This window comes from Saccoglossus kowalevskii, chromosome 9 (genome assembly GCF_978046115.1).
Source record: "Saccoglossus kowalevskii chromosome 9, keSacKowa6.1, whole genome shotgun sequence".
NCBI lineage: Eukaryota > Metazoa > Hemichordata > Enteropneusta > Harrimaniidae > Saccoglossus > Saccoglossus kowalevskii.
Window position 1 is genome coordinate 22519004 of NC_140649.1, and position 27133 is coordinate 22546136.

General features: G+C 36.6%; 1 protein-coding gene across 1 annotated transcript in view; it reads right to left on the reverse strand.

Moving 5' to 3' along the window:
• LOC144356541 (receptor-type tyrosine-protein phosphatase mu-like) overlaps positions 1-27133 on the reverse strand; it is a 108634-nt gene that overhangs the window by 58863 nt on the left and 22638 nt on the right. The window contains exons 3-12 of the mRNA XM_085503309.1: positions 19975-20229; positions 17960-18091; positions 16193-16333; positions 15140-15451; positions 14896-14966; positions 14428-14686; positions 13121-13426; positions 12455-12748; positions 11598-11812; positions 11260-11329 (exon numbers count right to left, since the gene is read on the reverse strand). Of these exons, the coding sequence (XP_085359435.1) occupies positions 11260-11329; positions 11598-11812; positions 12455-12748; positions 13121-13426; positions 14428-14686; positions 14896-14966; positions 15140-15451; positions 16193-16333; positions 17960-18091; positions 19975-20229 (2055 nt within the window). The remainder of the gene's footprint in view (positions 1-11259; positions 11330-11597; positions 11813-12454; positions 12749-13120; positions 13427-14427; positions 14687-14895; positions 14967-15139; positions 15452-16192; positions 16334-17959; positions 18092-19974; positions 20230-27133) is intronic.

The window sequence follows — 27133 nt, forward strand, 5'->3', positions numbered from 1 at the left end:
GTGGTCAGCTGCGGCATAGTAGTTAGTATGTCTGCCCTGTATAAAATAGATTATGTGTTCAACTCTTGTGATCAGCTGTGGTATAGTAGTTAGTATGTCTGCCCTGTATAAAATAGATTATGTGTTCAACTCTTGTGATCAGCTGTGGTATAGTAGTTAGTATGTCTGCCCTGTATAAAATAGATTATGTGTTCAACTCTTGTGATCAGCTGTGGCATAGTAGTTAGTATGTCTGCCCTGTATAAAATAGATTATGTGTTCAACTCTTGTGATCAGCTGTGGTATAGTAGTTAGTATGTCTGCCCTGTATAAAATAGATTATGTGTTCAACTCTTGTAGTCAGCTGTGGCATAGCAGTTAGTATGTCTGCCCTGTATAAAATAGATTATGTGTTCAACTCTTGTGGTCAGCTGTGGCATAGTAGTTAGTATGTCTGCCCTGTATAAAATAGATTATGTGTTCAACTCTTGTGGTCAGCTGTGGCATAGTAGTTAGTATGTCTGCCATGTATAAAATAGATTATGTGTTCAACTCTTGTGGTCAGCTGTGGCATAGTAGTTAGTATGTCTGCCCTGTATAAAATAGATTATGTGTTCAACTCTTGTGGTCAGCTGTGACATAGTAGTTAGTATGTCTGCTCTGTATAAAATAGATTATGTGTTCAACTCTTGTGATCAGCTGTGGTATAGTAGTTAGTATGTCTGCCCTGTAAAAAATAGATTATGTGTTCAACTCTTGTAGTCAGCTGTGGTATAGTAGTTAGTATGTCTGCTCTGTATAAAATAGATTATGTGTTCAATTCTTGTAGTCAGCTGTGGTATAGTAGTTAGTATGTCTGCTCTGTATAAAATAGATTATGTGTTCAACTCTTGTAGTCAGCTGTGGTATAGTAGTTAGTATGTCTGCTCTGTATAAAATAGATTATGTGTTCAACTCTTGTAGTCAGCTGTGGTATAGTAGTTAGTATGTCTGCTCTGTATAAAATAGATTATGTGTTCAACTCTTGTAGTCAGCTGTGGCATAGTAGTTAGTATGTCTGCCCTGTATAAAATAGATTATGTGTTCAACTCTTGTGGTCAGCTGCGGCATAGTAGTTAGTATGTCTGCCCTGTATAAAATAGATTATGTGTTCAACTCTTGTGATCAGCTGTGGTATAGTAGTTAGTATGTGTGCCCTGTATAAAATAGATTATGTGTTCAACTCTTGTGGTCAGCTGTGGCATAGTAGTTAGTATGTCTGCCGTGTATAAAATAGATTATGTGTTCAATTCTTGTGGTCAGCTGTGGCATAGTAGTTAGTATGTCTGCCCTGTATAAAATAGATTATGTGTTCAACTCTTGTGGTCAGCTGTGCCATAGTAGTTAGTATGTCTCACTGTATAAAATAGATTACGTGTTCAACTCTTGTGGTCAGCTGTGGCATAGTGGTTAGTATGTCTGCCCTGTATAAAATAGATTACGTGTTAAACTCTTGTGGTCAGCTGTGGCATAGTAGTTAGTATGTCTGCCCTGTATAAAATAGATTATGTGTTCAACTCTTGTGGTCAGCTGTGGCATAGTAGTTAGTATGTCTGCCTTGTATAAAATAGATTATGTGTTCAACTCTTGTGGTCAGCTGTGGCATAGTAGTTAGTATGTCTGCCCTGTATAAAATAGATTATGTGTTCAACTCTTGTGGTCAGCTGTGGTATAGTAGTTAGTATGTCTGCCCTGTATAAAATAGATTATGTGTTCAACTCTTGTGGTCAGCTGTGGCATAGTAGTTAGTATGTCTGCCCTGTATAAAATAGATTATGTGTTCAACTCTTGTGGTCAGCTGTGGCATAGCAGTTAGTATGTCTGCCCTGTATAAAATAGATTATGTGTTCAACTCTTGTGGTCAGCTGTGGCATAGTAGTTAGTATGTCTGCCCTGTATAAAATAGATTATGTGTTCAACTCTTGTGGTCAGCTGTGGCATAGTAGTTAGTATGTCTGCCCTGTATAAAATAGATTATGTGTTCAACTCTTGTGGTCAGATGTGGCATAGTAGATAGTATGTCTGCCCTGTATAAAATAGATTATGTGTTTAACTCTTGTGGTCAGCTGTGGCATAGTAGTTAGTATGTCTGCCCTGTATAAAATAGATTATGTGTTCAACTCTTGTGGTCAGCTGTGGCATAGTAGTTAGTATGTCTGCCCTGTATAAAATAGATTATGTGTTCAACTCTTGTGATCAGCTGTGGCATAGTAGTTAGTATGTCTGCCCTGTATAAAATAGATTATGTGTTCAACTCTTGTGGTCAGCTGTGGCATAGTAGATAGTATGTCTGCCCTGTATAAAATAGATTATGTGTTTAACTCTTGTGGTCAGCTGTGGCATAGTAGTTAGTATGTCTGCCCTGTATAAAATAGATTATGTGTTCAATTCTTGTGGTCAGCTGTGGCATAGTAGTTAGTATGTCTGCCCTGTATAAAATAGATTATGTGTTCAACTCTTGTGGTCAGCTGTGCCATAGTAGTTAGTATGTCTCACTGTATAAAATAGATTACGTGTTCAACTCTTGTGGTCAGCTGTGGCATAGTGGTTAGTATGTCTGCCCTGTATAAAATAGATTACGTGTTAAACTCTTGTGGTCAGCTGTGGCATAGTAGTTAGTATGTCTGCCCTGTATAAAATAGATTATGTGTTCAACTCTTGTGGTCAGCTGTGGCATAGTAGTTAGTATGTCTGCCCTGTATAAAATAGATTATGTGTTCAACTCATGTAGTCAGCTGTGACATAGTAGTTAGTATGTCTGCCCTGTATAAAATAGATTATGTGTTCAACTCTTGTGGTCAGCTGTGGCATAGTAGTTAGTATGTCTGCCTTGTATAAAATAGATTATGTGTTCAACTCTTGTGGTCAGCTGTGGCATAGTAGTTAGTATGTCTGCCCTGTATAAAATAGATTATGTGTTCAACTCTTGTGGTCAGCTGTGGTATAGTAGTTAGTATGTCTGCCCTGTATAAAATAGATTATGTGTTCAACTCTTGTGGTCAGCTGTGGCATAGTAGTTAGTATGTCTGCCCTGTATAAAATAGATTATGTGTTCAACTCTTGTGGTCAGCTGTGGCATAGTAGTTAGTATGTCTGCTCTATATAAAATAGATTACGTGTTCAACTCTTGTGGTCAGCTGTGGCATAGTAGTTAGTATGTCTGCCCTGTATAAAATAGATTACGTGTTCAACTCTTGTGGTCAGCTGTGGCATAGTAGTTAGTATGTCTGCCCTGTATAAAATAGATTATGTGTTTAACTCATGTAGTCAGCTGTAACATAGTAGTTAGTATGTCTGCCCTGTATAAAATAGATTATGTGTTCAACTCTTGTGGTCAGCTGTGGCATAGTAGTTAGTATGTTTGCCCTGTATAAAATAGATTATGTGTTCAACTCTTGTGGTCAGCTGTGGCATAGTAGTTAGTATGTCTGCCCTGTATAAAATAGATTATGTGTTCAACTCTTGTGATCAGCTGTGGCATAGTAGTTAGTATGTCTGCCCTGTATAAAATAGATTATGTGTTCAACTCTTGTGGTCAGCTGTGGCATAGTAGTTAGTATGTCTGCCCTATATGCAATAGATTACGTGTTCAACTCTTGTGGTCAGCTGTGGCATAGTAGTTAGTATGTCTGCCCTGTATAAAATAGATTACGTGTTCAACTCTTGTGGTCAGCTGTGGTATAGCAGTTAGTATGTCTGCCCTGTATAAAATAGATTATGTGTTCAACTCTTGTGGTCAGCTGTGGCATAGTAGTTAGTATGTCTGCCCTGTATAAAATAGATTATTTGTTCAACTCTTGTGGTCAGCTGTGGCATAGTAGTTAGTATGTCTGCCCTGTATAAAATAGATTATGTGTTCAACTCTTGTGGTCAGCTGTGGCATAGTGGTTAGTATGTCTGCCCTGTATAAAATAGATTATGTGTTCAACTCTTGTGGTCAGCTGCGGCATAGTAGTTAGTATGTCTGCCCTGTATAAAATAGATTATGTGTTCAACTCTTGTGATCAGCTGTGGTATAGTAGTTAGTATGTCTGCCCTGTATAAAATAGATTATGTGTTCAACTCTTGTGATCAGCTGTGGTATAGTAGTTAGTATGTCTGCCCTGTATAAAATAGATTATGTGTTCAACTCTTGTAGTCAGCTGTGGCATAGCAGTTAGTATGACTGCCCTGTATAAAATAGATTATGTGTTCAACTCTTGTGGTCAGCTGTGGCATAGTAGTTAGTATGTCTGCCCTGTATAAAATAGATTATGTGTTCAACTCTTGTGGTCAGCTGTGGCATAGTAGTTAGTATGTCTGCCCTGTATAAAACAGATTATGTGTTCAACTCTTGTGGTCAGCTGTGACATAGTAGTTAGTATGTCTGCCCTGTATAAAATAGATTATGTGTTCAACTCTTGTGGTCAGCTGTGGCATAGTAGTTAGTATGTCTGCCATGTATAAAATAGATTATGTGTTCAACTCTTGTGGTCAGCTGTGGCATAGTAGTTAGTATGTCTGCCCTGTATAAAATAGATTATGTGTTCAACTCTTGTGGTCAGCTGTGGCATAGTAGTTAGTATGTCTGCTCTGTATAAAATAGATTATGTGTTCAACTCTTGTGATCAGCTGTGGTATAGTAGTTAGTATGTCTGCCCTGTAAAAAATAGATTATGTGTTCAACTCTTGTAGTCAGCTGTGGTATAGTAGTTAGTATGTCTGCTCTGTATAAAATAGATTATGTGTTCAACTCTTGTAGTCAGCTGTGGTATAGTAGTTAGTATGTCTGCTCTGTATAAAATAGATTATGTGTTCAACTCTTGTAGTCAGCTGTGGTATAGTAGTTAGTATGTCTGCTCTGTATAAAATAGATTATGTGTTCAACTCTTGTAGTCAGCTGTGGTATAGTAGTTAGTATGTCTGCTCTGTATAAAATAGATTATGTGTTCAACTCTTGTAGTCAGCTGTGGCATAGTAGTTAGTATGTCTGCCCTGTATAAAATAGATTATGTGTTCAACTCTTGTGGTCAGCTGCGGCATAGTAGTTAGTATGTCTGCCCTGTATAAAATAGATTATGTGTTCAACTCTTGTGATCAGCTGTGGTATAGTAGTTAGTATGTCTGCCCTGTATAAAATAGATTATGTGTTCAACTCTTGTGGTCAGCTGTGGCATAGTAGTTAGTATGTCTGCCCTGTATAAAATAGATTATGTGTTCAACTCTTGTGGTCAGCTGTGGCATAGTAGTTAGTATGTCTGCCCTGTATAAAATAGATTATGTGTTCAACTCTTGTGGTCAGCTGTGGCATAGTAGTTAGTATGTCTGCCCTGTATAAAATAGATTATGTGTTCAACTCTTGTGGTCAGCTGTGGCATAGTAGTTAGTATGTCTGCCCTGTATAAAATAGATTATGTGTTCAACTCTTGTGGTCAGCTGTGGCATAGTAGTTAGTATGTCTGCCCTGTATAAAATAGATTATGTGTTCAACTCTTGTGGTCAGCTGTGGCATAGTAGTTAGTATGTCTGCCCTGTATAAAATAGATTATGTGTTCAACTCTTGTGGTCAGCTGTGACATAGTAGTTAGTATGTCTGCCCTGTATAAAATAGATTATGTGTTCAACTCTTGTGGTCAGCTGTGGCATAGTAGTTAGTATGTCTGCTCTGTATAAAATAGATTATGTGTTCAACTCTTGTGGTCAGCTGTGGCATAGTAGTTAGTATGTCTGCCCTGTATAAAATAGATTATGTGTTCAACTCTTGTGGTCAGCTGTGGCATAGTAGTTAGTATGTCTGCTCTGTATAAAATAGATTATGTGTTCAACTCTTGTGGTCAGCTGTGGCATAGTAGATAGTATGTCTGCCCTGTATAAAATAGATTACGTTGTGCAACTCTTGTGGTCAGCTGTGGCATAGTAGATAGTATGTCTGCCCTGTATAAAACAGATTACGTTGTGCAACTCTTGTGGTCAGCTGTGGCAGGGTTGTTAGTATGTCTGCCCTGTATAAAATAGATTATGTGTTCAACTCTTGTGGTCAGCTGTGGCATAGTAGTTAGTATGTCTGCCCTGTATAAAATAGATTATGTGTTCAACTCTTGTGGTCAGCTGTGGCATAGTAGTTAGTATGTCTGCCCTGTATAAAATAGATTATGTGTTCAACTCTTGTGGTCAGCTGTGGCATAGTAGTTAGTATGTCTGCCCTGTATAAAATAGATTACGTTGTGCAACTCTTGTGGTCAGCTGTGGCAGGGTGGTTAGTATGTCTGCCCTGTATAAAATAGATTGTGTGTTCAATTCTTGTGGTCAGCTGTGGCATAGTAGTTAGTATGTCTGCCGTGTATAAAATAGATTATGTGTTCAACTCTTGTGGTCAGCTGTGCCATAGTAGTTAGTATGTCTCACTGTATGAAATAGATTACGTGTTCAATTCTTGTGGTCAGCTGTGGCATAGTGGTTAGTATGTCTGCCCTGTATAAAATAGATTACGTGTTAAACTCTTGTGGTCAGCTGTGGCATAGTAGTTAGTATGTCTGCCCTGTATAAAATAGATTATGTGTTCAACTCATGTAGTCAGCTGTGACATAGTAGTTAGTATGTCTGCCCTGTATAAAATAGATTATGTGTTCAACTCTTGTGGTCAGCTGTGGCATAGTAGTTAGTATGTCTGCCTTGTATAAAATAGATTATGTGTTCAACTCTTGTGGTCAGCTGTGGCATAGTAGTTAGTATGTCTGCCCTGTATAAAATAGATTATGTGTTCAACTCTTGTGGTCAGCTGTGGTATAGTAGTTAGTATGTCTGCCCTGTATAAAATAGATTATGTGTTCAACTCTTGTGGTCAGCTGTGGCATAGTAGTTAGTATGTCTGCCCTGTATAAAATAGATTATGTGTTCAACTCTTGTGGTCAGCTGTGGCATAGTAGTTAGTATGTCTGCCCTGTATAAAATAGATTATGTGTTCAACTCTTGTGGTCAGCTGTGGCAGGGTGGTTAGTATGTTTGCCCTGTATAAAATAGATTATGTGTTCAACTCTTGTGGTCAGCTGTGGCATAGTAGTTAGTATGTCTGCCCTGTATAAAATAGATTATGTGTTCAACTCTTGTGGTCAGCTGTGGCATAGTAGTTAGTATGTCTGCCCTGTATAAAATAGATTATGTGTTCAACTCTTGTGATCAGCTGTGGCATAGTAGTTAGTATGTCTGCCCTGTATAAAATAGATTATGTGTTCAACTCTTGTGGTCAGCTGTGGCATAGTAGTTAGTATGTCTGCCCTATATGCAATAGATTACGTGTTCAACTCTTGTGGTCAGCTGTGGCATAGTAGTTAGTATGTCTGCCCTGTATAAAATAGATTACGTGTTCAACTCTTGTGGTCAGCTGTGGCAGGGTGGTTAGTATGTCTGCCCTGTATAAAATAGATTTATGTGTTCAACTCTTGTGGTCAGCTGTGGCATAGTAGTTAGTATGTCTGCCCTGTATAAAATAGATTATGTGTTCAACTCTTGTGGTCAGCTGTGCCATAGTAGTTAGTATGTCTCACTGTATAAAATAGATTACGTGTTCAACTCTTGTGGTCAGCTGTGGCATAGTGGTTAGTATGTCTGCCCTGTATAAAATAGATTACGTGTTCAACTCTTGTGGTCAGCTGTGGTATAGTAGTTAGTATGTCTGCCCTGTATAAAATAGATTATGTGTTCAACTCTTGTGGTCAGCTGTGGCATAGTAGTTAGTATGTCTGCCCTGTATAAAATAGCTTATGTGTTCAACTCTTGTGGTCAGCTGTGCCATAGTAGTTAGTATGTCTCACTGTATGAAATAGATTACGTGTTCAATTCTTGTGGTCAGCTGTGGCATAGTGGTTAGTATGTCTGCCCTGTATAAAATAGATTACGTGTTAAACTCTTGTGGTCAGCTGTGGCATAGTAGTTAGTATGTCTGCCCTGTATAAAATAGATTATGTGTTCAACTCATGTAGTCAGCTGTGACATAGTAGTTAGTATGTCTGCCCTGTATAAAATAGATTATGTGTTCAACTCTTGTGGTCAGCTGTGGCATAGTAGTTAGTATGTCTGCCTTGTATAAAATAGATTATGTGTTCAACTCTTGTGGTCAGCTGTGGCATAGTAGTTAGTATGTCTGCCCTGTATAAAATAGATTATGTGTTCAACTCTTGTGGTCAGCTGTGGTATAGTAGTTAGTATGTCTGCCCTGTATAAAATAGATTATGTGTTCAACTCTTGTGGTCAGCTGTGGCATAGTAGTTAGTATGTCTGCCCTGTATAAAATAGATTATGTGTTCAACTCTTGTGGTCAGCTGTGGCATAGTAGTTAGTATGTCTGCCCTGTATAAAATAGATTATGTGTTCAACTCTTGTGGTCAGCTGTGGCAGGGTGGTTAGTATGTTTGCCCTGTATAAAATAGATTATGTGTTCAACTCTTGTGGTCAGCTGTGGCATAGTAGTTAGTATGTCTGCCCTGTATAAAATAGATTATGTGTTCAACTCTTGTGGTCAGCTGTGGCATAGTAGTTAGTATGTCTGCCCTGTATAAAATAGATTATGTGTTCAACTCTTGTGATCAGCTGTGGCATAGTAGTTAGTATGTCTGCCCTGTATAAAATAGATTATGTGTTCAACTCTTGTGGTCAGCTGTGGCATAGTAGTTAGTATGTCTGCCCTATATGCAATAGATTACGTGTTCAACTCTTGTGGTCAGCTGTGGCATAGTAGTTAGTATGTCTGCCCTGTATAAAATAGATTACGTGTTCAACTCTTGTGGTCAGCTGTGGCAGGGTGGTTAGTATGTCTGCCCTGTATAAAATAGATTTATGTGTTCAACTCTTGTGGTCAGCTGTGGCATAGTAGTTAGTATGTCTGCCCTGTATAAAATAGATTATGTGTTCAACTCTTGTGGTCAGCTGTGGTATAGTAGTTAGTATGTCTGCCCTGTATAAAATAGATTTTGTGTTCAACTCTTGTGGTCAGCTGTGGCATAGTAGTTAGTATGTCTGCCCTGTATAAAATAGATTATGTGTTCAACTCTTGTGGTCAGCTGTGGCATAGTAGTTAGTATGTCTGCCCTGTATAAAATAGATTATGTGTTCAACTCTTGTGGTCAGCTGTGGCATAGTAGTTAGTATGTCTGCCCTGTATAAAATAGATTATGTGTTCAACTCTTGTGGTCAGCTGTGCCATAGTAGTTAGTATGTCTCACTGTATAAAATAGATTACGTGTTCAACTCTTGTGGTCAGCTGTGGCATAGTGGTTAGTATGTCTGCCCTGTATAAAATAGATTACGTGTTCAACTCTTGTGGTCAGCTGTGGTATAGTAGTTAGTATGTCTGCCCTGTATAAAATAGATTATGTGTTCAACTCTTGTGGTCAGCTGTGGCATAGTAGTTAGTATGTCTGCCCTGTATAAAATAGCTTATGTGTTCAACTCTTGTGGTCAGCTGTGGTATAGTAGTTAGTATGTCTGCCCTGTATAAAATAGATTATGTGTTCAACTCTTGTGGTCAGCTGTGGCATAGTAGTTAGTATGTCTGCCCTGTATAAAATAGATTATGTGTTCAACTCTTGTGGTCAGCTGTGGCATAGTAGTTAGTATGTCTGCCCTGTATAAAATAGATTATGTGTTCAACTCTTGTGGTCAGCTGTGGCATAGTAGTTAGTATGTCTGCCCTGTATAAAATAGATTATGTGTTCAACTCTTGTGGTCAGCTGTGGTATAGTAGTTAGTATGTCTGCCCTGTATAAAATAGATTATGTGTTCAACTCTTGTGGTCAGCTGTGGCATAGTAGTTAGTATGTCTGCCCTGTATAAAATAGATTATGTGTTCAACTCTTGTGGTCAGCTGTGGCATAGTAGTTAGTATGTCTGCCCTGTATAAAATAGATTATGTGTTCAACTCTTGTGGTCAGCTGTGGCATAGTAGTTAGTATGTCTGCCCTGTATAAAATAGATTATGTGTTCAACTCTTGTGATCAGCTGTGACATAGTAGTTAGTATGTCTGCATGCCCTGTATAAAATAGATTATGTGTTCAACTCTTGTGGTCAGCTGTGGCAGGGTGGTTAGTATGTCTGCCCTGTATAAAATAGATTATGTGTTCAACTCTTGTGGTCAGCTGTGGCAGGGTGGTTAGTATGTCTGCCCTGTATAAAATAGATTATGTGTTCAACTCTTGTGATCAGCTGTGGCATTGTAGTTAGTATGTCTGCCCTGTATAAAATAGATTATGTGTTCAACTCTTATGGTCAGCTGTGGCATAGTAGTTAGTATGTCTGCCCTATATAAAATAGATTATGTGTTCAACTCTTGTGGTCAGCTGTGGCATAGTAGTTAGTATGTCTGCCCTGTATAAAATAGATTATGTGTTCAACTCTTGTGATCAGCTGTGACATAGTAGTTAGTATGTCTGCATGCCCTGTATAAAATAGATTATGTGTTCAACTCTTGTGGTCAGCTGTGGCATACTAGTTAGTATGTCTGCCCTGTATAAAATAGATTATGTGTTCAACTCTTGTGGTCAGCTGTGGCATAGTAGTTAGTATGTCTGCCCTGTATAAAATAGATTATGTGTTCAACTCTTGTGGTCAGCTGTGGCATAGTAGTTAGTATGTCTGCCCTGTATAAAATAGATTATGTGTTCAACTCTTGTGATCAGCTGTGGTATAGTAGTTAGTATGTCTGCCCTGTATAAAATAGATTATGTGTTCAACTCTTGTGGTCAGCTGTGGTATAGTAGTTAGTATGTCTGCCCTGTATAAAATAGATTATGTGTTCAACTCTTGTGATCAGCTGTGGCATAGTAGTTAGTATGTCTGCCCTGTATAAAATAGATTATGTGTTCAACTCTTGTGGTCAGCTGTGGTATAGTAGTTAGTATGTCTGCCCTGTATAAAATAGATTATGTGTTCAACTCTTGTGGTCAGCTGTGGCATAGTAGTTAGTATGTCTGCCCTATATAAAATAGATTATGTGTTCAACACTTATGGTCAGCTGTGGCAGGGTGGTTAGTATGTCTGGATTTTCCTCAGCATTTATAGTTGGGAGAATAGCATCCTACTGAGAGAACATTAACATGTTTATTCATTTGCGCTGCTCCTTGTTTTCAGTGATCATAACAAAAAAATCACACAAGTAGTGAATTACAGCCTAATAACTGAAACTTACACTCATAAGAGCCATAATCATACTGCTTAACAGATCACCTTGTCTGATACTGATACTGATAAGAAATCATTGGATGTATTACCTGGTATTCCTGTGTTAGCCATTATATAATTACTACACAGTCCATTTCCAACCATAGTCACAGCTTGTACCTAGTAAATATAATTATAAGACTGTTTTATTCACAGGAACTTGGCACAAAGAAAATTATTCTGTGAAAAAAATTATAAAAAATACCTCTTTTCTTATTTGCAAGTTGTTAATATTCAATATACTATTGAATGATGATGTCTACTGGCTAAGATATATGGAGCTCTTTAAGTGGAGCACCAGGTGGTGGTAGTCAACAGATATTCAGAGAATATAGATAACCAGTCAACTTCATGTTTAGAAATACAGTAAAATGAAATAATGCCTTACACAGATCTCATAAGTGCTATCAGGGACGAGACTTGTCATATTGTAGCGTGTCACGGCGTCTATAGGTTCCCGACCATTGCTTTTGGTGTTGTGAAGCATCCATTCTATGTTGTACTGTGTGATAATGCCATTAGGTGTCACAGGAGCACTCCATTGCAATTCAATTGAGGTAAGGCTAGTTCTAACGACAGATAAATTAATCGGGGCTGATGGATCTGTAACGAACAATAAGAGGTAAATGTGCTCAAATCATGACAATCAAAATTTTAAAAAGTTTTTCTTTACATTTATGCAAATTAGCTCCCTTATTCGACCTGAGGCCATTCTGTGAATAAAACATATTACATCACAAAACTGCTAAATAGGCACTACTTTAATATTGTCACTGCATAAACCGCTATGACACAGTTATTTTATTAAATGTGATTCTCTCCATTAGTTGGACCACCTGATGTTTACCAAACAGAATTTTATTTGCATCTAGTAATGCAACCACCTGCCAGGAAATGATCACCTTCTCCTAGATTGTCCTTATTGAAGTGACAAAAAAAAATCATACCACAATTGAGCTTGGGCAAGATTTTATAGTTACTAATATGATATCAAAGTTTGAAAACGATCAGATGAATATTACGTGAGTTATTGTAACCGCAAAAAACTGAGTTTGAAATAGGGAGGACGACAACAACACTGACAAGACAGACATTTACCCTGTCATTTATGTCTTCATTAATATTTTGGATGAGCTATAAACTATGCTTCACGGTTTGGTGCAAAATAGAACTTAAGGATACATGTACAGTGCAATTTCAGAAACAAAGTCAATATACACAGCATATTCAGAAAGTTCAACTTACAGTACTGTAACGTCTGAACATCAATACTGGTAGGAGGCCCATTTCCTTTATTATTCATAGCAACTATGGTAGCCTTATATCGAGTATAAATCAACAGCTTCTCAAATTTACATGCATTTTCACTGACTACTTGATTCTTTTTTTTCTTGAATTGATCATTATTATATTCCAGTAGATTGACTTCATATGATAGGGGACCATTGGGCTCACCACATGGTGGCCTATTCCATGTCAGTTCTAATGCATTGTGGGTAATGGATGAAGTGCTGAAGTTCTGCACTATGTCGGTTAGTGCTGAAATGAAACGCATAAGAAGGCAATTATCCTTACGTCATTGAATTTATTACAACAGTTATAATTCTAGTCTTTTTATTCAAAATCAGAGACTGATTCAATCAGATCGAAATTTCATGTACTTAGAAGTATCATTTTTAGCCTAAAGATTTCAACAAACATGACCACTTTTGATGGAAAATTTACAAAACCAACATAATCATAACAAAGTTAAGTATATGTCTGTGGCTGCTGACTCCAGAAATCAAAATTCATCAATGTTGTTTTTTGACAGATACTTTATATTTTCTGGCTATGATGGTGTAAACCAAGAATTAATATTTAGTATAAAGTATTCTATAATTGCAGAAATATGTCACAGAGTATACTTACCAGCAATATCAGTTTTTCCCGATTTTTTGACATCACCACTTTCCTTTTCGCCAATGACAGATTTGACACAAACTTTATACTCTGAGTTTGGGAATAATTGATTTATATCGTACACATTGTTGTCTACAGATACTGGAGTAGTCCAATCGGAATCAGCAATCTCACAGGTACCTTTTGTTAAAAGTTTATACTTTATTTCATAACTGTATTCATACTGGCACTGACTTGGTCGATTCCACTCGATGTGCAGGGAGGTAGCGTCAGTTTGTTGCGTCTCCACTTGTAAATCTTCCACTTCAACAGGATCTGTATTTATTGGAGATTTATTTTTAAAAAGCATGAAAAAATCATCGTCGTCGGCGTCTTCGTCGTCGTCGTCGTCGTCATAATGCATAATGTTTGATCTCACAGTGAATGGGAAAAATCTAGTATTCTATTAGAGACTCACAGGTACATGGAATGTTCACGTTATTTCGGTGGAGGAATAAACTCCACTAAACAATTATATCAATCTTTGACAGAAACAAATATGATCAAATTATAAAAGCATACATGAACCAAAAATTGCATAATGTATAAAAGATTTAGAGGTTATAAAACAGCAAGCCAGGGTATTAGGTAGCGAATTTAAGACCTCTATTTGGCGGGAGATTGAGAAATTTTCTACCAAATACCAAAGCGTGCTATTTATAAACCTAATTAATTATAACATGCTTGCACAAACACTATGCTACAAAAAAGCTGTTTATATCACGGAATAAGTAAATTTTCAATTCTTCCAACATTTTTTCTTGAATTATACTAATGTACATGTACTATCACAAAGTGTATGGAAGAGCCATGTTTTTTAAAGAAAAATACCTAATAGTGTGATAATTTCAAAAACATAAACTATATTCAATACATTTATAATGATTCCCACATATATTTCGGGTTTCATTTGCATAAACATGCATTCTGATACAGTGTAGTGTGTATTCAAATTCCAGAGGTGAAATGCACTTCATAGAACATATGCATAGATGGGCAAGGCACAAGACAAAATGAACAACAACAATAATAGTATATTTAAACGAACAAGAGATAACAAAGATCACACAAAAATACATTGTTTTTTAATTATTATTCTTTGCATTCACGTAATAGACTACAGAACGACAGATGTATTGATGTATCTAACGGCAGAACAGTCAAATGTTTTTACGATCAAGTGTACAATAAATGAAATGCGACAACAAAAATTTAAATGTCTACTATCTCACATGCTGAGCAACAATGTATGTCAGTTGTAATTTTTTTCTACTGACCTGATACACTGGTTACACCAGATACCACTTGACTTTCAGGTCCATAGGAGACACCATTAAACACAACCATTACAATTGTGTAGTTGGTACAAGATTCTAAATCATGAATTGTAGTCTGATTCGGGACGTCGTGCGGGACGTCGTGCGGAACTGTCTTGCGTTCATACGCTACATCGGTGTCTTTCTTATATTTAATCACAAATGACGTATCCTGACTGTCTACTTTACACTGCATATTATTCTTATTCAGATCTGGCATCTACAAATAGAGAAAGATATCATAGTAAAGTTTGCTATTACCTTGGGGGAAATCAGACTGTACCACAAATGTACATGTTGTAATTTGGCATCAACGTCATATGTACAGAAAGCATAACAGAAGGGTTCCATGCTTGTTTCCATGGAAACCATGAGAGTGATTATTATTTTATCCATATTCCTTCGTCAACTTATAAAAGAAAGGTATACCTGCCAGGAAACCTGTAGACTATTTCCACCAGTAGCAACAACCTCTATATTCGCTATAGCAACGGTGGGTGCTGAAATAAACGCATAAAAAGAGAATGTTAACTGCTAATATACAGGCGTACAGCAACGTACAATTGTTTTGGTATGCACGAATAACAGCAGGTTTTTTTTTTTTTACATAAATCAGTAGAAATATACCGGTACATGTACAAGTAGATTTGTTTGTCAAACGCGAAGCACTTACTTCCACATTTTGTTTTCTTTTGTGTAGTCGGCCCTCTCACAATGACTTCATCATCAGATACCACTGACTGGACTGAAAACTCATACTGTGTGTTAAACTTCAGTGAATCAACCACTGTGGAATTCGTTGACAATATTCTATCATTAGGTTTCCTAAACCATTCATCGGACGATGACTTTTTGTACCATACTACATAGCCAATGACAGGGCCGCTACCGACATCTCGTTGTTCATTCCAGATATCCCACGACACAGTTACTTTATTCGATTCAACATTTTCTATGTTCGGAAAACTTGACAACTTTGGTAACACTATACAAGATGAAAGAAAAAATTCACATGATGCAAACGTCAATTTTTGCCACACACTTCGATTTTTTTTTTTTTATAAATCTTTTACTACATGTACAAATGATTTTAACTTGCTACTGCAAAAATGTCATCACGTAATTATTATATAGTTTTCAGTAAATTTGTCCTTTAAACATTTCTTTCTTCTAAACAATGACAATATTGAGGTGTTTTGGCTTCTTTCAACTTGAATTGATTAGAACATAAAACGATAGAGAAGGGAAGAATAAAAAAATCTCGCAAATGTACATCAAGATATACAAACCCAAATGTCTTACTTTTCTCAAGGTATGAACAGCATTATTCAGTCACAATACAAACAATTTTATCATTTTGTGTTTACTATACTGGTATGAATTAAACATCAACTCAACATTTTATTATGAAAGAATGTTTACAACACTTGATCGATTCTGCAAAAAACTGTAGTTTTACAGTAGTTAAAATTATTTCAATTTTAAACCTTTTTTGGGAAAAATCACAGACTAAAGCTAGAGAGTTATCTGGGCATGCAGTGGATGGCCATAGCATGTTGTTGTTTACAAACATGCGTCTATGCATTTTTACCATGGTTATCGTCACTTGGGACTCAATTCCCATGCAGGTGCACTTCAAAATGAAGACTGGTACACTGAATAATTTGTTTTGTGTGATATATTGGAGGAGGAGAATTACAAACACACAGACAAATCTACAACTCACCTAGATCACAGTTCCTTCCATGATACCCTGCTGTACATGCACACCCGAAAGGACCAGGTTGACATACATAGTGACCAGCACATGCACCATCAGTTGTACAAAGGACATCACAATCTGTACCAAAATAACTCTCTGGGCAAGCTGTAAAAAAAAAGACAACATCTGATAAATCTAAGATACAGCATCACAATTATCACCCAACAATTATTTGTGAGAGTTAAATTGAAAATAACAAAACTTTGGTGAAAATAATTTGTCTTTGTATTTTTGGAAATGAAATTATTACATTAATAGTTTGCAAGAAGTGAAAGAAGAAAGTTGACATAACTGAGACCACAATTTTTCCCACCCAAAGTTTTGGGCAGCAATTTTTACATTTATGTGTATTTTCTTTTTTTAATTTTTGACTTAATAGACATAATTTAGCATTTGCTACATGTTTTGATTAAATTTGAAAAAAAAAATCTGATCAAAATTGAGCAAACTAAATTCTGTGAAAGGTGACAAAAGTTGTCTTTAGTGTTCAAAATGTTGACAAAAGTGAATTACTAGTATAGTAGTCTTTTCTACACTCATAACTCTTCTGTTGACAACGGAACTATTATAGTAAATAAGGACTCTCTTTATTTAAATAAAGTTGAGATAATATATTTTCAAGATTAAACAGGAATAGAAACAGCTTTCTGAGTCACCTATAGTTTGTGTAAGCCTAAATGAACAGCAGAAGTCCTCCAAATATGTTTGCAACAGTTACTCCATAAGTGTTATCGGAAATGGTATATCAACAAAGATAGAACTAGTCTAGACACAATAATGAGTATACTCGAGTATGGGTTATCGATATTTGGTATGTGGCATTCACATTAACTGGTGTTTTCCACTTAAATGTTGAACAAAAGTTGTACCTTAATCACAGAGAACATTCTCACTGCTTGTACATGTTGTATAATGCCAAATACTTTATTTTAGCAGGAATTAATTTTCGCTGAATAGACTTTTTGGTTGTTTTGGCTATTTTCACTGATTTTCGACAAATTGAATGTAATGTGATATATTAATTTTGCTGGATTTTATTTTTACTGAATCATTGCTCCAGTTAAAATAGCAAGAATTAATTCCAAGTGAAAAAAAAGTATTCTACAGTATACATGTATAAAGATGCTCTAATCTACTTAAATTTCTCCAAAAATTTTTTTCACAAATCTGTGAAAAATCATGAAATTTTGTAGCAGTGAAAAATTAATTCTCTTGGGTGATAGGACACACAGTGTCGGCAACTTTTGCTAAATTTGTTCTTTGTGAATGCCATAAAATCATTAAATTACTAAATTCCTAGCAATGAAAATTACAAGTTTCTATTAGATACAGGTATTTGTCAGGAGAGTCATGCAAGAGGACAGTTATCTACAAAAGTGCACAAATGTTTCAACTTTTAACATCATACTTTGCAACATCACACTACAAATACGTATGTATAAAAACCAAGACACAATGTTCATGTCTCTTATCATCACTTGGTAAAAATTGGTAAAAAGTGTGCCCTTTGAATATTTCGTCAGAAAATTAAAAAGAAAATTCTTGAAAAATAGAAATAAATATGTTCTTCCAGAAAAGGTGTATACAGTACTGGCCAATTTGCATAACAAATATGTTAATGTATTATATTCATTGTTATGCAAATTTGGTTCTATTGTTTATCCAAAATTTAACAGTTGGAACCCCTATTCTATAATATCCTGAGGAGAACCCTGATATAGAACACCTTACCTGTCTGACACACTTCCCCCATAAACCCTTGTAGACATGTACAATTGCCAGTCTTAGCATCACAAATCCCCCTGTTCAAACAGCGTGGGCAGTCGCTACTGCAGTCACTCCCCCACTTCCCTGCAGGACAACCTAAAAATATCAACACACAAGTAGTTCATTAACTTTGTTTCACTTTCATTTTATCACAAACATGGCAGTGTAAATATTGTTGTCATACATTTTACCTGCCATAAAACCTTCTTTGCTAAAACAATAATTTATTTTTTTATTTTCATCATCCCTGGTTGAAATTTATAGATACACTGCAAGTAATATACAATCTGTAAAATCTGTAATAAAAGCCCCATTTTTTTTTTTGAACAACTAAGAACCAAAAATTCACTATTACCATTTGTCTAGATGTTCTCGCTGTCACAGCTTCTAATAGAGATTTTATGTTCTTAGTCATTATTGCAATAACATTAAAATAATAAAATTTTTGGATTAAATTTGTTATGAAATGCTGTGTACGCTCTCTCGCCACCAGTGTGTTGTTTATGTTTCTGGAATGCATTACAAAAGGTAAACACAGATGAGCTTCATTGCAATTACTCTAACGTACGTTCGTTGTTTTGTAAACGACTTGTATTTTTCTTCAACCTTCGCCCACTGTTGTCATCGGGAGAAGAACACATGTTGGTGTATGGTCGATTGACATTCTAATTCCTGCGTAGCATCGCTAAATTAGTATGCATTTCATACTGCTTGGAATGAAATGCAAAACGCTTGTCATAAAAAACATTCAACAAATTGTTGAAGCTTTCTATGTGACTGCCTTTTTATAAATAACAGAATTCTGAATAAATGAGTGAAGTAGATTCTCTGCCGCTTTGTAGGTGATAACAGTTTTTTACCGGCTCGTAGCAAGGATTTGTTTTGCAGCTCGATTTCGCACTACACTGCAGGTGATTATTTTTATAGTGATTCATGATGTTTTGTCTAATTTGGCCCGAAGTACCACAACATTATGTTTGCAATACCGTATTGTGTATGCGAAATGAGTAAATTTTGTCAAGTAATTGCTCGTGCCAAGTTTTGTCATAACTGAGTTTTGAACTCGTAGCAATTTTTTCATGGACATCTTGAGCAGTTTCACAATTCCCATTTTCTCTGTTCGGATAAAATTTCACATTTATGCATTCCTGTGGTTGACTAGACCGACACAGCTTGGAATTTCTTTATAGTTTTGCCAGAAGAAAAATGTAACCTGTAGCCGCAAAGAAATCTTGAGCAGTTTCACAATTCTAGTTTCCTCTGCTCTGATGTCTGTGAATGACCCCAATCCAAGTTCAAAGTTGCGTGGGAACGTGACCTCATTGTCACATTTATACATTGTAGAAAGTCTGGCTATTAATATAAACAATGTCAGCTGACCATTTCCCGTACGATAAAAGAATAGTACGACCCGGTGATCAATCCAAGCCGCTGCTGCCTATGAGGATGAGTTTCATTTCAGACAATTATTACAGTTCTCTTAGTTGTCTGAGGTAGAACGTAATCTTGAAGAAAACATTGCAGGACAGAATGGAAAAACGACCAATCGTTCAAAGAGTTACAATAGAACGAAATACAGCCGTGGTTTACCGGTATGTCTATGAATATATTTATTGAAAATTGCAGCGTAGACCACATCACTCTAGAAGAAACTGTGCATATACCCGACTTGAATTCGGATTTCCACAAGCCGCCTCGCCTCGTCAGCATAAATGAATTGTTTATATTACTTTACACAGTTCAGATCAGAAACTATACACATAAACAAGAGATTAGCGCAGACACCGTCAACGTTGACAGTTGCTGTCATTGAATAATCTGGAGAGAACATTTACCAGTATACATGTACATAATGATTTTCTCATTGAAGAAATTGTTACACGTACATTGCAGAACTAGATATAGCTACTGTACGGTATTATCTTTTCATGCATGACCAGCAAAGGATAATTGGGAAGGCAATTTAGACATACATGTACCTCTGACATTGAGTAGCATAATTGCATGTAATCCCTTCCGTTTTTTCTTCAGCGTGGCCTCATAAATCTCAGGAATATTTGAATTAGCATCATCAATATTCACTTGGCTAAGTCCCTTCCACTGCTCCACTGATATCGTAGAGTTACGTCTCCATCTCAGATCTGATGGGTCGTTTTCACCAGTTAACTCCACTGATAGCCTAATATCATCATCTGTACTGATTGAGTAACTATAGGATTCTGGTACAACTAGCGCTGTAAGAGACCACAAGTATAACACAAAGTGAGTTTGTGAAATTAATTGGCGGCTAATATTAATATTACTAGAAATATGAATCTTGCAAATTAAAGATTTTTTTTTATAATCCGATCTTCTCACCGTTTGTACAAGAAGGTCAACAAGTTGGTCATTTGAAAAAAATATAGGTTTTACTACATTCGCTATGATTGCAAATGTTATCTTACAAGTAGCTGACGTCAGTCATAGAGTAAGCTACATACATGTATGTACCTGTACTGTAGAAGGTCTACATCATGTATATGTATATTATTCTATATTGTAAATGGACTGCAATCACACAGATTCATAAACCATGTACTTGAGTCATAAACCATGTACTTGAGTCATAAACCATGTACTTGAGTCATAAACCATGTACTTGAGTCATAAACCATGTACTTGAGTCATTTTCATTGGCTCAGTAATCCTATACAGTGCTTATTACCAAACGCTTCAGCGTGGTATTAAGAGTTTGTTTTCAGGGGTGGGTGATACCAAGGTGGGAAATGGATGCACATATGGGGTTAATTCCTTGAATTGCAATATAGAGGGTTCAGGCTGAAATACAATATATAGTGTTTTCATGTTTCGTCTGATATCTCTGTGGTATTCTGCTGCTGTAAGTAATGCACGATTTGTTCCGAAATTCAGTATATTGTGTGTATTCCAGGGTTATTCGTTTTTTGCTGAAAACACCCCTATTTTTTAGTGGCAGAGTTTGAATAGTCTCACTCCCACTGGGAAATCTGCATTGTTGCTTGAATGTGAGTTAATTAAACACACTTTCCAGACCGGCGAAAGAGTATGCAACAGCCAATTTTAACAGCCTGTCACGTGATTTTAGTCTGAATGTCAACATGAAGAGGCTAGTCCATTTTACGCAGGAGTAATTGGGAGTAGAATATGTGAGGGATAGTATCAACAGAGATGTGTATAGTGAAAAGTAATATCTATCCTTCATTTACATCTCTGAGCATTTCTGTTTTAGTATATTGGTTTGAAAATGTTGAACTTGCATGATTTGCAATGTGTTTTTTTTAATGGGACTCCCCTATTGATCGAATCCCGGGTTTGAACGAGAACGGCACACCACGTGATTCGTTTGAATACAATGCTGATGGCAAACATGCCGTGTTACTGCGGTACTCCACTGACGGGATGACTTACTGCATGCTACAACTTCGCTTGTGATGTTGCTTGTTAGCCATGGATTACATGAATCTTGATTACCAGTCAAATGTTGTTCATTTGACGTTGGTAATCTTTATTTGGAACTGAGTAACTTCCTGGTACTTCGTACTATGATAAAAATCAGTCAACATACATCAAGTTCTCTCAATCGTAGTATTCCATGTGATGTACACCTAATATGCCAAAAATGTTGCTGAACGATTTGAACTGAATAAAAATAGCAGACGAAAATTTGTTTACAAAATAAAAATACTTCGGTTGCCAATGAAAACCGGTAAAAAACAAGCAATATGTTTTCGGCTGTTATCATGGAAGGGACATGAACGTGAAGCTAACGTCTGTTTATAACTAAAACCGGGCACCTTATACGAGGTTTGCAAAATAACATGGCAGTCATTAGAAGTCACTTTATTTTATTGTTAGGACGTATTCAGCCGTTAAATGTATAATTTCCAATCGTTTTGCGATAGTATTTTCTAGATTGGAAGCAGCATTTACATTTTATTCAAAGTTCAAAGCTGCGTTGGGATTCCGTTGACAGTGGTAACAATGTCGGCGCCGGTGATCTCTTACCAGTGCGCAACGTAGCCAAAATAAAAGGCATGCTCATTTGGGCACTGCTATTACAATACTTTGGCTGTTGCCATGGTAGCGGTGGGTCAGGATTGTTTTTCCAATTAGTGATGGTACGACCTGCCTGTCAAGTATGAACCGTGACAAAATCAGCCAAGCCAAAAAAAATCACAGAAGAGTTAAAAAGCCATTCCTGCTGAACAGTTACTCTAACTTCGGGGTCAACTTTCTCATTAATGAAAAAAGATATCAAAAATTCAAATAGTAACTTTTTGCCCACACTCCAGCCGAGTACAATGAGCTATGTCTGAGGTGTTGTATCACAGGGAGTTGGACAAACTTGTGTATTTTAATAAATTATTGAATAATAAAATGTTATATAACTTTTCTTTTACCCCCTCCCCTTCCTGGTATCTATTTCAAGTATTTTTGTCAGGTTCAAATCGTTCACCAGCATTTTTGGCATGTTAGATGTACATCACATAGAATACTAGGATTGGGAGAACTTAATGTTTGTTGACGACCTGGAATCTGAGTTTTATAAATCTTGAAGGGCTCTCGGAAGATCCACCCGCTGCCTGGACCCGCAGTAAAATCTCCGATTAATATGGAGCCGCAACCATCAACATCGATATACCATGAGGTTTCTGCTGGCGACGTTGCGGCGTTACTCAGTTCCAAATAAAGATTACCAACGCCAAATTAGCAAAATTTAACCGGTAACCAAGACTCAGTCTATCCACGACAAGCAAGCAACATCACAAACGAGGTTGTAGTGTGCAGCTCACGAGTCAGCGACGACCGATTTCAACGAAAGTCATTCCGTCAGTGGAGTACCGCAGTTGCACGGCATGTTTGCCAATGTACAGATCTATGGAGGAACTTTTAACTTCAACATCAACCGTGTATCGTAGTCGCCCAGTTTAAGTTCTGGTTCTATCGTGGTCCCAACTAAAGGGCGACAGTCGTCGTGTCGCGTCCTGTTCGATATGGGACTCACAGCGACGTATACAACGCGTGTAAAATACATTGTTTATTTACATGAAATTCGAACACGCGCTGTGCTACGACCACCGCGCTTAAACATCCACGAGTTATTTATTCGGACAATGACTTAAATTAGACGTCTGATTATTTTATTTTCACACGTACGGCGACACGCGTTCTACACTGACAAGCGTTGCTAGGTCGCAGCACTGTCTTGGAGCATATTAATGGGCAATTGGGTTCCCCGATCTAAATTTCTATCCCGGTTTGTTGCACGTTCTTTTTTTAATATGAAATAATCAAATATGGGACATGTGTATAATAACAGAACCCCACACCCTCCCCGTGGCTTCGCTCGTGAAAGTACGGCAGCAGGATACACCGCATCACTCGTGAAAATAACTTCCATACGCAATGAAAGCCACGGGGAGGGTATCTGTCATAATACTTCATTATCACTGAAAACATTTTTCCCCTGAAATAAATTCCAGTGAATATGCCATTTCCCTCATACTATATTGAGACACAGCGCAGTGAAAATTAGATTCACATGTAATGCTTGAAAACATGTCAGCAAAAATAAATTAAGTGAAATTCTACGTGACTTCATAATAGTTGAAAATGAACACATTACACCCGACCCTACCACTCCATATACAATGTAAACTACACCCCAAAACATCCTTTCACCCACAGTTACTACCGTGTTTCACCAGTGTATTCTATTTGACGTCAGGAGAAATTGAAATAAACAAATTAATTATAATTTCAGCCTCTAGTTGACCACTGATTAAATAAACTACCTCGTCTTTATGTCAACTTGCAGTTATTCGTTGCCTACATCAGTGACTTCAAAATATATGTTTCAATCCCAGGAATTTCACTCGCTGTTAATTGCATGGGAGTGGCAGTCTTTAATGAATTTCTATTGTCATGTCAATTTCTTGCGATTACTCGAACATTAAGCTGTAACCACATACCGCCTAGGTGCTGTAATTAAATCCTGGTGTAAGCACCATATGAACTATGAACAATGCACGTGAAGCCAGCTGTGGGGTATATTCAATCCTATAGATTTCTCATTGTTTGGTAACTATTTGCTGCAAATGCAACAAAAATCAATATAAAAAATATTACCCACACAGTATTCTACAGGTTACTTGTTATTTTTTAATTTACTTTTAAGTCAGTCAGCTCTTACAAAGGTCATCCCACTCACAAAGGTCACACCATTCAACAGAAGAGGAGGGTTGAATACATTTTTGCATAAATATTTACAAACTAATACTGATGGATAATTTACAAGTATTTTAAAAAACATTTATACATGTATACCTAATAGTTGCATTCATACATAGCTCCTTGGCAGGGGCTGAGAGTTTAAAAACATTAGCCTGTAATAGGAAAACATTTTTAAACGCGTTGTACAGACATGGAACTTTATTTTTTCATGATACAGGCCTAGAAACGGCTGTTAGTAGTATGAGCTAAATCTGACGTAGTTTGAATACCTGGTCTAAACTTATACTGTAAAATACTTTATTTTTGCTGGAATTACTATTCGCTGAAAATACTTTTTGGGTGTTTTGTATGGAATTTATTTTTACTGATTTGTGACGAGTTGAATGTAAAAATATAGAAAAAAAGGAATATTCATTGGATTTTATTCTCACTGAATCATTCCTTCAGCAAAAATAGCGAGAATTCATTCCAAGCGAGAATAAAGTATTTTACAGTAGTTTGGGGAAACTAAATGAATATTTAAGCTCTGACAAAGTGCCTTCTGGGATGACTGACCAAGGATGACCTGTGACAACAAAATACAATATTATATTTGTTTTCTATTTTGAAAGATTATATTTATGACTATTCATTGAAATATTTAATTACCAGCATGACAAACAATGAGAGCTCATCCAGAGAATTTGTTCTCAAGAAAGAAATATACCGACAATGAGACTTTGTAATATAGTACAGCCCAAGTGAACATTGTAACTTCACTTCTAATCTGACTATCTGTTGGCTTTGCTTTTTCCATAAGATTTTGTAAAACGAGTACCATTGCCATCAATAATTTCATCTTATTCTTTGTAGTATTTATATATGTTATTAACTTGAGACAGATTTAGACAGATTATTTGGATGTATGACATTTTTGAAAGCCAGCTAAGCTAGTTTTACGACAACTGAAAGCTAGCTAAATGTTAAAGTTAAAGCGGGGGAGTCGTAATCTGCACATGCGTCAGATGGTCATAGCGTGTCATTATTTACAAACAAGCGTCAACCTATGAGCCTTTGCGTTTTTAGCGTGTGTTGTTATCGTGGCTGGGGACTCAATTCCCGTGTGTGCAAGACTCCCCTGCTTTAACTTTCTAATACGAGTGGAACACCTCCCACTGATTATTGCGATTACCATGAAATAATGATAAAATCAGTTGCTATGACAACAAATCCAGCCTGCGCTGACCAAATCAAACTAATTTTCCATGTTGTATAATAATACTCAATTTTTATTTTTTTTGTCAATCTTCTAAATTGCATTTCAGGATTTGGTTGGATAGGATTTCTCATGAACCATACAATTCCAAATCCCCTGTGATGCTTACAGACAAAGTTTGCAACCAGCTTTATTATAATGACTTATGATGTTTATATATATGGCATTTTGTCTAGCATAGCTGCATATATTAATTTTTGCACAAGTAAAATGTTAGTAAAAATAGGTGATGTTTAACCCTTATCTGGTCAATTCAATATACTGTAAATACTTTATTTGCGCTTGGAATTAATATTCGCTATTTTCGCTGAAGGAATGATTCAGTGAAAATAAAATCCAGCGGATATGCCTTTTTTCTATATTTAACATTCAACTTGTCAAAAATCAGTGAAAAGAAATTACATGTACATCCAAAACACCCAAAGTCTTTTAAGGTAGCGAGAAGGTTTTGTGACGTTTTTAAATAAAACATTCTCTGTCTGTTGTCTCGTTCAGAACAGTAATTTAGGTTATATATATCAAAAGACTATATATAGAGGTGCAAGTTCGCACAAACTGGACAGACATTGTTTACATAATTATCACGTGACATCAAAAATGGCGAACCTTGTAAAAATGACTAAGTACGCGATTGCGAGAGCACACTGCGGAATTTCCTGGTGAAATTTAAGTTATGCATTGTCCGTAATCAAGTCCATTGAAATGCGTCTCTGATAATCAAAAGACCTATTATTCCGATTTCTATGCAGGTTTGTTTTTTTGTCCCCAAATTATTTCATACTTGGCACCTTTAACAGACTATTATTCTGTGACAAAGCATTTTCTTTAAAAACCCAGACATATTTCGCACCATCATTATCTTTTGAACGATAACTGCGAGTTTGAATGTCCTAGTCCGAACGCACTTGATTTGGCGGCGGTCCCAATGAGTCGTTCTCGATCAAAACTTCAACTCGAGAAAAACGCGAAAAACAGTTTTGGTTAATAAAACACTGTAGATTTGCTGCATTATTATAAATATACACTAAAAATGGCCAAACATATTAACCACTGATATAGAACTCATAAAGAGTGTCAGATAATGAATAATTTCAAGCTCGAGCGTGAAAAATGAAGAAAACTGCTGGCATTTGAGTCCGTACTCCAGGAACGTTCGGGTTTTCCATTGTTATGCAAACGAACAACGAGGGATAATCCTCTGACAAACATTACTGTCCCACTGTACACGCTGACAGTTTACAAACAAGCTAATCCTTTAAGTGTCTCAGATAAGACATCTAATAAAACGGTTTTCATGGTGAAACAAAATGGCCGATGTTTGAAAAAAAATTGCTGTGTCAGAGTGCGACACTGAGTGGCAGATTTTTCTTTGCCTCGTCTGTCAACGCTTTCTTTCTTTTCTTCGCCATTGCGTTAGAAAAAAATGTATTAGTAAAATAGAATATTGACTTGGAAAATAAAACGATTTAAAAGAAAGTTGTGCAAAGTTACAGTACTCCTTTCGCACAACCTCCCGCCCGCTTCCGCTTTCCAATCACCTTTTAATTTTTCTTTCGCTTTTGCGACCGCTTGTTGAATTCAACCGGACAATTTCCGCTTTTTTTTCGACCGCGCAAACCCCGAAATATCAC